This window comes from Poeciliopsis prolifica, unplaced genomic scaffold (genome assembly GCF_027474105.1).
Source record: "Poeciliopsis prolifica strain line A6 unplaced genomic scaffold, Auburn_PproV2 SCAFFOLD088, whole genome shotgun sequence".
Classification (NCBI taxonomy): Eukaryota; Metazoa; Chordata; class Actinopteri; order Cyprinodontiformes; family Poeciliidae; genus Poeciliopsis; species Poeciliopsis prolifica.
Genome location: NW_026562463.1, coordinates 686,637 through 700,329, shown reverse-complemented (window position 1 = coordinate 700,329; position 13,693 = coordinate 686,637). Strand labels below are relative to the sequence as shown.

General features: G+C 37.0%; 1 protein-coding gene across 2 annotated transcripts; it reads left to right on the top strand.

The window, feature by feature from the left end:
- Nucleotides 1–1,022: 1,022 nt before the first annotated feature.
- Nucleotides 1,023–13,317, top strand: cep55l (centrosomal protein 55 like). 2 transcript variants are annotated; one of them, XM_055022607.1, is made up of 12 exons: nucleotides 1,023–1,093; nucleotides 2,620–2,843; nucleotides 2,922–3,029; nucleotides 3,871–4,026; nucleotides 7,330–7,383; nucleotides 8,132–8,279; nucleotides 8,590–8,741; nucleotides 9,168–9,361; nucleotides 9,529–9,652; nucleotides 11,024–11,095; nucleotides 11,233–11,358; nucleotides 11,534–13,317. In XM_055022607.1, the coding sequence occupies exons 2-12, from the start codon at nucleotides 2,655–2,657 to the stop codon at nucleotides 11,741–11,743; spliced, it is 1,533 nt and encodes a 510-aa protein (XP_054878582.1). In that variant the 5' UTR covers nucleotides 1,023–1,093; nucleotides 2,620–2,654; the 3' UTR covers nucleotides 11,744–13,317. The 2 variants fall into 2 exon arrangements, with proteins under 2 accessions (XP_054878582.1, XP_054878581.1); XM_055022606.1 differs by having other exon boundaries at nucleotides 1,029–1,093; nucleotides 2,614–2,843.
- Nucleotides 13,318–13,693: the final 376 nt, after the last annotated feature.

The window sequence follows — 13,693 nt, the reverse complement described above, 5'->3', positions numbered from 1 at the left end:
ATGAAACATACCACTAGCTCCTGACCTAGTAAAAACACTTTAATTATAGAACCTTGACAAAACAAAGACTTTAAATTAAGAATAGACCCTCAATGTATTTGCTGAGACTCGGCTTCTTATTTGCACAAAGCAGAATGATCCATCCCAAATACTTGAAGCAACTTTTTAATCCAGTTGCTTTTTACATTTTTTTATTTTATTTGCAAAAAGAAGAAAATCAATGGAACAGAATAAAAACATGTATTATTTGATTTATATGGTTGCATCCTAGAATAACAATCTTACAGCTGAAAATGAATATTGAACACATTGATGGTTTTATGGTCAACAACTAACTTACTGATTAACCCTAGTCTGGTCCTGCTTTTAGCAAAACATTGCAGTGGACTTGGACATAGGGAGAAGTCGCCTTTGGACTAGTTATATTGACTACTGCTAGCCCTGCCCAATTGTCAATTAAAGTATGAATTATCTAAATATGTTGAAGAGCAGCAGCCAAATGTAAAATATTTTTACTCTAAAGCTAAAATTGTTAAATAGTTATAATTCTTTAGGTAAGTAAAAGTCTATTTGAATATGTGACTGTCTATTTTTAATCAATTTTTGATTTATTTGTGATATTCAAATGAGTATAGAGTTATTATGTAAGTTATTATGATTTTATATTGAGCAGAGGAACTTGTAGAGCTCTGTACCTTCCATTTATTTGAAAGAGATAAAATTCTTGTTTTTCAAATTAATGCTTTGGTTCTTATACACTGGAACAGAAACACAATGACGAATTTGTTGTGGGTGTTTAAAAGACACAGAAGGTTATATTTTGTGGTCACAAACACGACAAAAAAGTGTTTTAAAAATATATAAGAAATAATTTTAGAATGAGTTATATTTTACATGTCCTATCTTTCACTCCGTCCAAACCTGCACACGTCGGAACATGCTGAGCAACGCGAACAGTCGCACCTGGAACTTCATCACGGAAATGACGTCAACGCGCCGCAATTCAAATTTCAGGAAATGAAAGCGCTGTTTGAGCAACGGTCTCGTTACATGTAGGGTGGATTACAAACGCTTCTTCTGCTCCTTTCATAGAGTAAGTTCTACATTTCTCATATGGAGAGTGATTAACGTGTATTCTATATTTTTATGTGAATATCTAAGTTAGAAATTACGAGGTCTCAGTTAGAGGAAGATAAACAAAATGTCGAGTTAGTTTTTGTTTTCTATTGTCCTGAAAACATTTGTAAAGAAGATTGAGATTCGCCAATATTTCAAAAGGCTTTTTTTACTTTAAGGTAAATTATTTTCTAAATTGTCTGTTTATAGAAAATATGCTATACTTGTCAGGATTGGGATGATGACGTTTCCTGTTTGTTGCTACAACTTTGGGTTTTAAACGTTTTAATGACATGTCGGTGCTTCTTCTTTCCTGTCTCTATTGCAGATAAACTTTAGTTCAGAAGCAACAATACTTAAACTTGTCAAACATGTTCAGGAAAAACCTTTAAAAACAGACTTAAAAAAAACATTGCTTAAAATCTGAGAAGTTACCGTGAAAGCCCTCAAAACGTCAGTTTTACTGCTTTTTTGTTCTGGCCAGAAACCAAGTTTGGGTTTCCTTTAACGAGGTTCACGTTAAAAAAAAAGCATTTTATAACTTGTCAAATCTCATCAACACTAAATATGCATTATTTTGACATTCAATTATGACTGCGTGTTGTATTTATCAATACATTTAGTTGGAGTCATGGTGTTCAAAAGACTTTTTGAATTTTGCTCTGAGGTATTTCAGCAGGAATCTTGTTTTTTTCTCCTTGTTTTTGCGTCAACTTCACTCTGGATTCTTTCTACAGTTACAAAACAGATAAACTCCTTAGAATGCTTAATGCATTGATGATCTGATGGACAGAACAATTTGCAATATTGTCACAGAATACACAACAGAGGTCATCACATATTATTTACTGACATTTCCCTCACTGATTACTTTCTGTGTCATGATATCAAACTCGGCTTTCAAATCTCATTTGCGGCCATAAAGTACTGTTCAAGTCCTCCCGACTGCCCAGGGAGCTTACTGTATTGCACCTGACCTGTTGTGACCTAATTATTGTATTTGATCCAACAGTTTGTTTTTATATGAAACACATTAATTTCGCAATGATGTAAAATAAATGGTTCTAATCACTACCATTTTATTTTAATTATTCTTAATTCTAGTCCTAAAGAGTTTATGTTTTTATTTGCTTCAAATCTGGAGGCAAGTTTTGCTAAAATATGCATTGCCCAACTTATTCTTTAAGTTATTTAAAATCTTTCAACTAGACTTTCAAATGAATTTTCTGAAACATCTTAGAGTAAACGACTCCATTTCATACTGCAAAAAAATGTTGGGCACAAAATTGCAAAAGTACTAAATGGAGACCGTGTGAATATTCACCCACACCCAAGAAAATGTTGACTATAGTCAGAATATATCCAATAATCTGAAGCAGTTGCAAAAGGCATCAATGTTCACTACCAGTTAAATTACAATGACTGTTCTCTTTTTTATTTTTTACAAATGATTACATTGAAATCAAAGTATAATAGTGTCTTCAAATGATTTGTAAGTTCTAGAACACTCCATCTTACACCTATCAACAAAGGAAACCATGGCATCTAAAGGTGCCAAAGAGACCCTCGTCTCCAAGTTGGGATTCAGATCCAACAATTCTGGCTCAAAGGCAGAGGCAGAGCTGGAGAAAGTCCGGAAGGAGAACGCCCACTTGAGGAAAAAGATTGACGAACAGGCCAAACGGCACGTCAAGCCCCCTGACTCAGACAAGAGCAAGCTGCTGGAGGTAAAGGGGTTCACTGTTACTGATTTTCAAGTCCTGTTGTATTCATTTGTTTTTAAATATGGACATCTGATTCTCCAGAGGATTCTTTCCCTCGAGACGCTCCGCGAGAGGAACAATCAGCAGCTGCTGGTTAAAGAACAGGAACTGGAAAGTCTAAGACAACAGTTGTCAGCTAAAGGAGGAGAGGTACGTACACTGACAACTGTATGTTTTCAGAATCGCATTTGTTCCATCATCTCTCATGACTAGGCCTCTACACACCGGTACATAGACACACGATTAACTCAGGCTTAAAGTCCTGCCTAAATGAGAGTAAACCCACAGCAGGAGCACTCTCCAGCATGTGACTTGTGTTTTTTCCCACACTCAGGTATTGCATTGGTGGCATATGGGAAACTGTCAGCGAGAGGGAAGGGAGAAAAAACATACTGGAATTTCAATGAGCTGCCACAAACAGAGGGGGAAATCACTTCTATCCCACTTTGACAGCAGCTCTGCAAAATGAAGTTTAGACAACCAGCAGAAGCTGCATACCAATGTACACCGTTAGATTCTGTTCGCTTGACATTTATAAACTGTTTGTCTGTGGCTGCTGTCTGTATGTATTAGCATTCATGTCATGTTGCTGTTTGACACTAGTGTAAAAACTCGTTCTGCTGTTGCTCATCCTTGTGTAATATGTCCTCTATTGTGGCAGAAATGACTCTAATTTCAAGTGGTCAGAGTGGCAGCAGGCTAAGCTCACAGATGACATGCTGGTAAATGGAATGTCAGCGTTTTGTTTTGCCCAGACATTAATCATGCTTGCATCTTCCTCATTAAGTTTCATCAGCAGACACGCAAGTGGCTAATGCCACCAGACTCCCAGCCGCGCTACGTCGATTACGAAAGAAGGATAATTGCACAGAAGAGAGAAAAACAAATCATTTTCCCTCTTACCACCTTCCATCGAACAATGCTTCAACAATAAGGTTAAAAAGATTTTGGTGACATACAGGCTTCTTCTTCTTTTTTTTTTCTTTTATAGGTTGTTGCGTCGCTGCAGGCCCAGCTGGAGCAGCGCAGGAGAGAGGCAGAGCAGAGAGATGGGATGTTCCAGAACTTGTCACAAGAAACGGAAAATCTGAAAAACAAGCTGGCCACAGTTTCTGCTCGTTGTCAGTCCCTGGAAACGCAGGCCACGGTAGGCTGACCCTAATACGCTGCTACCTGTCAAGATGTTCTAATTAGTCAAGAAGAGATTTCTCTTCTTGACATGATCTGGTTGCTTTTTCTGTGCAATGGAAATGATCTAGCTGATCTTTTGATTTGCCTGGACAAGCATTTGTGACTTTTTTTGCATCATGACTAGTCTGCCTGTGGAATATCGCTCATATATTTGACATTTACTGTAGCAAGAATGGAAAAGATGAAATGATTAGTGGTAATGCTGATCAGTTTAAGTTGAGAAGTCAACAATTGATCCTTGGTGCATAGAAATAAAATGTAGACTCTTGAGATTTTCCAGGGGGGTAGGAGTATTAAAATTGAAATGAGTGAAATAATTTGTATTTTCAAACTTTAATATTTGTAAAAGAAAAAAAAAAGTCAAATGTTGAATCTTTTCATCCCTCTCTCTGCCAATCCATCTATCCCTCCATTGTTTTATTTATCTTCTTCCCTGACCATCCTTTGTTTTTCTGTCATCCATCCTTCCATTGGTCCATTTGTCCATCTATTCCTCTGGAAATCCTTGTGTTCCTCCAACCATCTATCTTTTGTCGTCCTTCAGCCCCCCATCCATCACTGTTCCTCTATCTAGTTCTCCCTCTCTTCATCCAACTCTTCCTCCTTTCCACCATCAGTGTCAGTCTGTGCCTCCAACTCTCCATTTGTCAAATTAAGGAAGAAATTGCATTTCCTGACTTAATTCCCCATGTTGTTGTCTTAAACTTATATCCATCCATCCAAGCTAATTAATAATGATGGTGATTTATGATTGTGACTGAAAAGCATTGAGTTGAAAAAAAGCTCACCCAGAACAGGGATAGTAAATTTGCCTTTGCCTGGGAAAGTAAGTGGCACTTTGATCCTTAAATCTGTCCATGCATCATTTTTCCCCACTAACTTTTCATCCATTCATCTGAAGTCTGTAGTTCTGGTTTTCATGTTTAAAACATGACCATAGTAGAAACATTTGCTTTAAATTTGTGGAGAACTTTTAGGTTTATGTTTGCCAAAATGTACTGAGAACTCTAAAGAAAAAGTGCAAAGATTTTGACATGAAAAGTGATCAGTGATTGATGGATTAAAGGGCTTAAGGGAATTGTGGCTGTTTTGTCCATCAGGTGGCAGTGTTTAATCTCAGTTTTCCTGCTGACATCACCTTCTCCCTGGAGCCTCCTCACCACTTTATCACGAAGGGTTTATTGCTATAAAATACATCAGCTGTAATAAGCATTGTAATGGTGAAAATCAGATTTTTCAGTAGCCCCTTTATTTTTATCTGCCGTCAGCAATGTAAGTCTGCTTATGGTGGAGATAAAAGGAAATCTGTAGTAGCCACTTCTTCACTGTAGATCCAGTGCTGCTGCATTGACTCTAAATCTGTCATCAGGATTCTTCCCTGCCTGTAAGGAAGCAAAATTACATGCAGGGCTTTAAAGAATATAAAAAGATTTAGCTATATCATACAAAAAAAATTCCAACTAATAAGCTTATTTAAAGAGGATTTCATCTCAAAATATGTGCATTTTTTATCTGTTATGTTGCATGATTATGTGGATCCTTTGTATTTGTTTGAGTAATTTTCTTGCTCACGGTTTAGACTATTTGCTGTACCAGCTAGAACTGGAAGAAACAGTTTTTAAAAAGCTGTTGTTCTATATATATAGCTATAATAAACAGAAAGCTCGCATTTGCTGCTTAAAGATTAGGTTATATCTTTGATGAAAGATGTTTGTTTCCTATCTATTATTAGACCAAAGCATTAGAGTGCAAAATATGGATTCAAATGAGCAGAAGTATGAGTGGCCCATTTTTAAGATGCGTTGCATAGTTTCAGGCATCAGAAATGGCTGCTCTGTGTGAGACAGGAAGTTGCTTCAGGCCATCAACAGAGCACACAAACTAATTGAAAGCTTTAAAAACATTTGACAGAAAAGCTGACTTATGAAACCGCCACTTTGTTTGATGTGACACATGACTTCTAACATTTGTAGTTGATAAATAAAAATCTTATTTTTGGATGAACAGACATTCCAAAATAAACAACAGTTTACCAAATTAATGGAAGCAATGTTGGGAAAAAATTGCTCATAATTATACCACTCAGCTGCTACAGGGTGTAGATCCCATTACCATGGCATAAATTTATGATTATCTGGAAAACATGTTTAATAAGATACTGCTAAATGTTTTTATTATTATTATTTAGGTATGGATCTTCAGACTCTTCTTTAAACTGTAACTTATTTGATCTAATGTGTTTAAATCTTACTACAGCTTTCTTTGATATAGGCAATGCTGCTAATATCAACACAAACTAAACAACTACTTCTCCTACTACAATGAGATTCCTGTATCCTTTCTTTATGTGATTTCAGTAATGTAATTTTGTCAATCCCCTTATCCATTGATCACTTTGTCCATCAAAAGTTGTTTTTATCTGATATCATGCAGTGCTATCTATTGGCGTGTCCATCGGTTCGTTCACCCACCTTCCAACTGCTTGTCTATTAATTATCCGTATGGTTTGTTTTGGTATTTTTTTTTGTCTTTTATCTGTTTTCCATCTCCCATCCTTTTTTGGTCCATTTGTCATCCTTCCTGTCTTTCAGTCTTGGGTTTTTCCAGGTACCACATTTAAATCTTGCCCTTGATAGATGAGTCTACCTAAAACGTCTTTGGTATTTATATTTGGGCTAAAATAAACTGACAGAAATTGCAATTTGAGTCCAGAAGGGTATAAAATTTTAAGATAACGAATGTATAGAGATGGAGATCAGACTCGAAGGCTTACAGCGACAGTCATGTGACATGACCAACAAGCCTCTGGAGGCTGTACACTGCAGGGTCGGTGACATGGTCATGTAGCCAAGACTTGGGAGCGCAGAAGAGCATACATTTATCTCTTGCTGCTCTGTTTTTCTTGCATTATTAAAAGTTGGACTAAATAATTTAAATCAGCAGGCCTGTGTGTAATTTTTGAGCCTGTGGCAGTTTTGTATCTACTTTATTTTTTTCACTGAAAATGGAGAATCTTATTTTAAATTAACAGTGCCTGTCACTTGACAGTTAGCAGAACCTGGCCAGCTTTTAAAAAAAAAACACAGGAGCAACAGGATTTTTTTTATTTTTTTTTATGAATCAAACATCTTTTTTTCTTTATTTTAAAGTCAGCCTCAACTGAATGTTGGTTGTGACAGCTAGATCAGTTGCAACTGCTGCATATTTACTAGTACTTTGTCATTTAACCTTTGCAACATCTCCCTCCTTCTCTTTTCAGAATGGGCATGCTCCTGCTGCAGAACTGGTACAGATGCAAGATCAACTCAAAGATGTGAGTCCTTCTTGTAACATCTTCATAAATTTGATATGTTAAACCTCATATTCTGTCATTGGATAGCATAGGTATCCAATGATACCTATAGTATTGGGAAGCTTATAAAGTTTATCAAAAAGTGCACAAGTTCTTTTGAGTTTTGCTGCATGAAAACAACAAACTTCAACACATTTTATTGGGATTTTATTTGAGAGAAGCACAGTGTGTCAGAAAAAACATTAAAGTGGAAGGAAATTGAGACATGGTTTTCAAAATGCATTACAACAAGGATTCTGAAAAGTGTGGTGTGCCTTTTAGTGTGTAGAATGTCTTTTAGATACAATTAGAACTACAATATTTTTTGTTGTTGTTAGCAAAGTAGTTTATATTGAGTGAGATTGGCTCAAGGATGTTTTTTTTTTAAAACCTGCCACTAATTCTCAACTTGATTTGCATCCAGGCTTTGACTAGACCAGATATCTGTAACCTGCAGCGCTGATGTTTGATGTAACTCTTTAGACCCAACACAGTGGATCTTAATAATTTTGGAAAAATTGAGCAATGTTTTAAAATGTGAAGTCATTAAAAAAAGGGGGGGGGAATGTCTTCCTACCATTGTCAAAAAGTATTGACCTTTAAACTTCATGAACTTTTTCATTTAATCACTAGTGTTTCTCTTCTCATTAATTCATGACCTCAAGCTCAGGTTATCATTACCCAGAATCCAGAGTGCTTGTCTAAAACAGTTGTAAAATCTTCCCATTAGGCTCTGGAAAAGAACCAGCAGTGGCTGGTCTATGATCAGCAGCGAGAGGTCTTTGTGCAGTCAGTCGTTGCCAGAACAATGGAGTTGGAGCAGCAACTGGCGCAGGCCAAGCAGCAACAAGAAAGTAAAGCAGAACCCAGCTCTGAGGGTAAATATACCTCACAGCCTCATATACATAGAATATGGAAACAACAGGATTACCTCATCTTTCTGTGTTCAGATACAGAAAGATGAGGTAAATGTATCCTCAGTGGACATTCCTTTCAGTTGAATTGTTTTGTTTTTATTTCTGGTCAGAAATCGGAGTTCTGCTGTTGTATCAGCAAAAGTTTGCTGTTAATATTTGACGGAATCTGAAAAATTTACAGCAAAATTTGTCTTTAAAATTTTAGTGGAAGCTTTTTCTTCTTGAACTGGAGGCCTGATTTCTGTCTTACCTCCTTCCACCCCACCCCCAGTGTCAGCTTCAAACAACACTCAAGGTAAAGAGAAGGAGTCTGACCTGAAAAAGCACTACGAGACGATGCTTTTAGGTGTGCAGAAAGACCTGGAGAGCCAGAAAGATCAGACTGCCAGAGCTCTGCAGGAGTTAAGTGTGCAAAAGGAACAGGTAAACAATACTAATGCTAAAAACTTTTTACCTAGAGAATCTCGATGACGTTTTTACCCACATAACACATTTTAGATGGGATTTTCTTCAAACTTAAATGTCTCATTGTCAATAGAATATTTTATATCAAAGATAACCTGAGTAAATGCACATCACTATTTTTTTAATTGTTGATATAATACTACATATTAGAAGAAAGCTAATATGTAGTCTCTTGTCACCATTTTTTCCTGTTTAAGTGTGAACAAATTCATTGACATTCCATCCTTTGAAAAAGGCAGCTTCAGCACCGAATCAGTATGCAGCTGAATATCCAGAGTCCTTGGATTCAGACATCTTTATAATTGATCTGCAGAGCTGGATTAAAGAACTGAGTAAGACGGAAAACAAACAGCGTTTTTGCAATTTCTTTTATGGCCTCTGCAGACCTTGAAAGCTCAAGCCGAGCTGCAGCGGCAGAGGGAACAGGTCGGCCGGGTCCAGCAGGAGCGCTGCGTGCTGCAGAGGAAGTATGACGACAAGTGCAGCGAGTTGTTGGCCTTTCTGAGGAAATACGAAGAAAGGGGCAAGGAGCTGGATGAAGCCAAGATACAGCTGCAGGCGGAACGCCTTGGCAACAGGTAAAACCAGCAGCGTGCTGTGGATGTTCATGTGCTCTGAAAGAACCCAAACCTGTGGCAAGAAAAGGCTCAACATCACTTTAAACCCAAGTTATTAAGTAGTGTTTCCTCTAAAATGAGTGTTTTCTTTTAATGCTCAGATCTAATATCATGACTTCTACATCTAGACAAGTAGCGCACGAGGAAAGAAAGGTATCATCCGAAAGGACAGACAGGGTGAGAGCCGACCTGGAGAAGGTGGAGAAACGACTGGATGAGGAGAAGAAGAGATCAGCTGACCTTCTGCAGCAGGTCAGACTCCCTTAGCTAAACACAATGAGTAGAGGGATCAATTAAAACCCTTTGGACAATCACTCATTTTACATGCAAATGAACTGAACATGCACCAAAATGTAAATACGAAAGATTCAAGTAGGTTGTTCATTTAAGTAAACTATAAGACTGCTTTAGTAGTAGAATGTGAAGATTCCCAGTGAACTTCTAAATGACTCATTGAAGGCTTGGCTGAAAAAATTTATTTATTCAAGCATTGTTAAAGGTGAAAATCAGTCAACCTTATTAGAAATCTTTATAAGATGAGAGCAGAGAACTGTAACAAAGACGTCCAATTTAAAGTAAAAAGCTTTAACAGAAAACATGCATTTTATACCCAAGGGCAGAAAAATGGGGAAAAATGTAAAAGACAGACTGAGGCCAGCTCTTTGGCAAGTTCCTGTAAGAAACTAGTCTATTCCACACAAAGTCCATATGCATTATAGGAAATGGACATGACCAAAACTTCAACATTGTGATGCAGTTTTTACATTTTCCATCAATTCAATCCACCATCTTTGAAGAAGGAGAAATGCAGAGTCTGACCTGAAGAACATAATTTTCAGTTTTTCTTCTGGTGGTACAGACCATTAGGAGGGGACCTCACTGCATTAAGAGGCCAGTAATTAGAGTAATTTACAGTGGAATCATGTATCAGGAAGCTAAATATGGTACAAAGTCTTCCAGCATAATTGTTCAAGATGCATAATGGAGTGGCCAAAGAAGCATGTCATGGAGTGGAGTGGCTGGTCACTCCAGATCTGAGTCCTGCAGAGGGAGCTGGAGCTTTACAGTGACGAGCAGCAACCAGGAAGCCTGAAGGAGTTTCTGGGAGGAAGACTGGCTCAAAATCTCTTCTTAGCTGTGAAAACTTCATAGCCAGCAGCAGAAGTTTAGTGCTGAGCTTGATCACACAGTTTGAAGTTGTGATTTGCCTGGAGATTGAATACTTACTTCACTCAGTGACATGCAGACCATTTTGACATTTATTATTTTTCATATATATATATTAATCTCTTCACAAACATTTTCACTGTTCAAAACATCTGCATGGGATCAAACACTTATTTATTATACTGGAATACTTTTGAAAATAAGGAGTCTACCAAGTGTTGGGAAAAGTGACAATATAAACGATATTTGTTAAATAATTTTACAACTGTGCACTGTTCACTATGTTTGCACATATTTTTGTGCTAATTTATCCAATATGTATTTAATTTCACATTTTACAGTTGGGCTCCTGCTCAGGCTCTCAAACTGTTTTACATGTTTCCTTCAGGTTGGTTGAAAATGATTAAATGCTCAGCAAACTCAAAACTGTTCTACCTTGATATTTGCTCTTGATAGGTAAATATGCTGCAGAAGTCTCTCATCAACCAAAATGAAGAACGACGGAGAATTGCTGCTCTGGAACAACAGGTAGTGCTCAATTGTTTAGAAAACTGATCAAATGCATAAATTACATGACAAACTGTCATCTTTTTATTTTTTCTTACTTTTTTTTTTTCTGGAACAGTTCCACTATTTTAAAAACTTTCTTTTCATTTCCTCCCAAGATCCAGCTCTCTGCCAAGGACTCTGAGAATGAAAAACTTGATCGTCAGAGCATGCAGGAGCAATTACAGAAAGTGCTGAAAGAGCTTCGCAAAGCTCGTGATCAGATTGCTAAGCTGGAGTCTGCTGTAAGTGTCTGTAGTGTATCTGTGTATTTAAATCATGCAGCAACTTTTATTTTTTAATGCTGTTTGCAAACTAAGTTTACTGACCAAAAATGAGCAGTTGCTTTGTTTTTAGAATGAAAATGAATTGCACTCTTTAAAAAAACCCAAAAATGCCATGTCTTGTTTTCAATTTCAGAAGCAGCAGAGTGCCCGCTTTTCAGAGCCCAGCTCCCATAATAATCTGGAGTTTGAGCGCCTTACTATTAACTCTCATGGCCCCACATCCCCATCTAAAGTTATCAGCCTACTGGATGAGAGTTTCCTGGAGTGTCCAAAGTGTCAGGCTCCTTATCCAACCAGTCGCCACAGAGAACTCCTGGCCCATATTGACTACTGCTTTGCCTGAATGAGCAGACCAGACGAGTAATTCCCGACTCCGACATTAACCGAAGGGGGTAGCTAGACGGTGAGATTGGTTTTAACCAGAATTAAGAAAAAGTTCTGAACAAAAACAGATCTGTTTTGGCTCAACAGATTTGTTGAGCTAAAATGTGTCTCCACTTATGCTTTTTTAAAATGTACTTATTCCAAACTTTTGTGCATTTTCTATGCAAAAACTATAGGAATATAATTTTCACTCACCAAGAGGGTTTAATGATCAGCAGCTATTTTTTTTGTTTTGTCATAAATCCATGTTATAACTCCAGTCATAGTACTCTGAACCATCCATTTCCCTTAAAATGGGGAGGAGGGAAGATTACGAGGCTTTTTATTCTATGTATGTCATATTTCAGACAAAATCAAGCCAAGATGAAACTATTCATTCCATCAGTTTTATTTTTACAAAAAGAAGGTACTTTAAAGCAAACAATTTAAATTTTGTTTGACACATTTAAACTTGATCACCTTTTATGTATTTAGTCTGAAAAAATTTGCTCCAGTTTTTTTTTTTTAAGTCATAGCACTGATCATTGACACAAAATTGGTGGAAGGCTTTTATATACATATGTTTTAGTTGTTTTCATTTTGTGTTCAGATTTTTATTTTTGTGTTTTATCTTGGTATTTATTCTTGGGTTTCTTAAGAGAAATGGAAAGCTTCTATATATTTTCTAGTGAATTATGTGTTTGCCTAATCATGAGGTATCCTCCTTCTATTTACACATGACAGTTTAAGGGTCTCCGTTGTATCATATGAATCAAACCCCTGTAAATGGGTCATTTTGAACTCCCAGTTTTAATACTTTTATCTCTTGATGATGATGGCAGATCTTGTTAAGTAGAGAATGTGCAGCTGTGATTGTTTACCATTTTATAGTACGTACGTGAAGGACAAAATGTGTTAAATTTCTACACTCCAGCTGTTGGCTATTTTCAACATCATTAACTGGCGATTACAATTATCAGCAAATGTCCAGCTAATTAACCATGTGCCTCTTACATTAGCACTGCCCTAGTGCTGCAGCAGCAAACCTGTTCGACTCCTTTTCCACACTTGGATAAACATCGCTGACCCGTGATGGAGATTTTTCTGCCTCACCTCCAAATTTTTAGTTGCTTAAGTTCGACCAGACCAGATGCATGTAGCTGCGCAAGGCTTAACCAGTCACGTTTGTCGGGTTGTCTGTGCATTCCTCTCTACCTTGACTTTTCAAACCTGCAGCCCTGTCAGGCTGGAAAGAGATTGCATGACTTAATTCCTTGTGCTAAACTATTTACAGCGGGGATTACCAAAGGTCTCCTTCTCGGGAGAAAGGTGTTTATTCCTGCAATGTGGGCACAGATTTAAGGCAGACAGACGTTGCTGTGATTTTTGGGTAGCTTTGATTTTACTATATTTTAGTTGAGCGCCATCTGGGAATTTTCTTTTTTAACCAGGTTATGTTTTTAAGTGTTGTTTAATGTATCCTGATCATGTGCTCCTGAATTGTTTTGCTGTGCTCAGTACTGTCTACAAATGTGCAATAAAGACTTAAAACTCCTTCCAGAATAATCCTTCGGCACAATTTTCTTAGTGCTGTAATTTTTTGTTAAATGCAACAGCAGTTCTCTTTGCTGACGAGAAATAAATTGAAAATGTTGAAGTCCATTGTTTTTAGCTATAATTAAGAAGAACACAGTTAAATTAGTTTGATTTGGCTCTTATTTTACATGAAGGACAATCTGGATTGAGATTCACAAAACAGTTGGCACTCCTGGTAAAAATGTTTGCTGAAGCTTTAAGTAAACTTTTATGTAGATTTGTTGACTTCAAGGTGCCACTTTTCTGTAGTTTTCCATTCTTCCTTAGAAAGAAACTGGTTTTCATCCTTTGTCTCAAATCATTTTAACCTTTTTAACCCCTTTTTTAATAGTAG

Excerpts from the sequence above, each read along its gene's own strand:
- cep55l (XM_055022607.1), top strand. The coding sequence starts at position 2,655 with ATGGCATCTAAAGGTGCCAAAGAGACCCTCGTCTCCAAGTTGGGATTC. Across the intron at positions 7,384-8,131 it reads TGCAAGATCAACTCAAAGAT|GCTCTGGAAAAGAACCAGCA; the intron begins GTGAGTCCTTCT and ends TCTTCCCATTAG. Across the intron at positions 9,653-11,023 it reads CAGCTGACCTTCTGCAGCAG|GTAAATATGCTGCAGAAGTC; the intron begins GTCAGACTCCCT and ends TGCTCTTGATAG.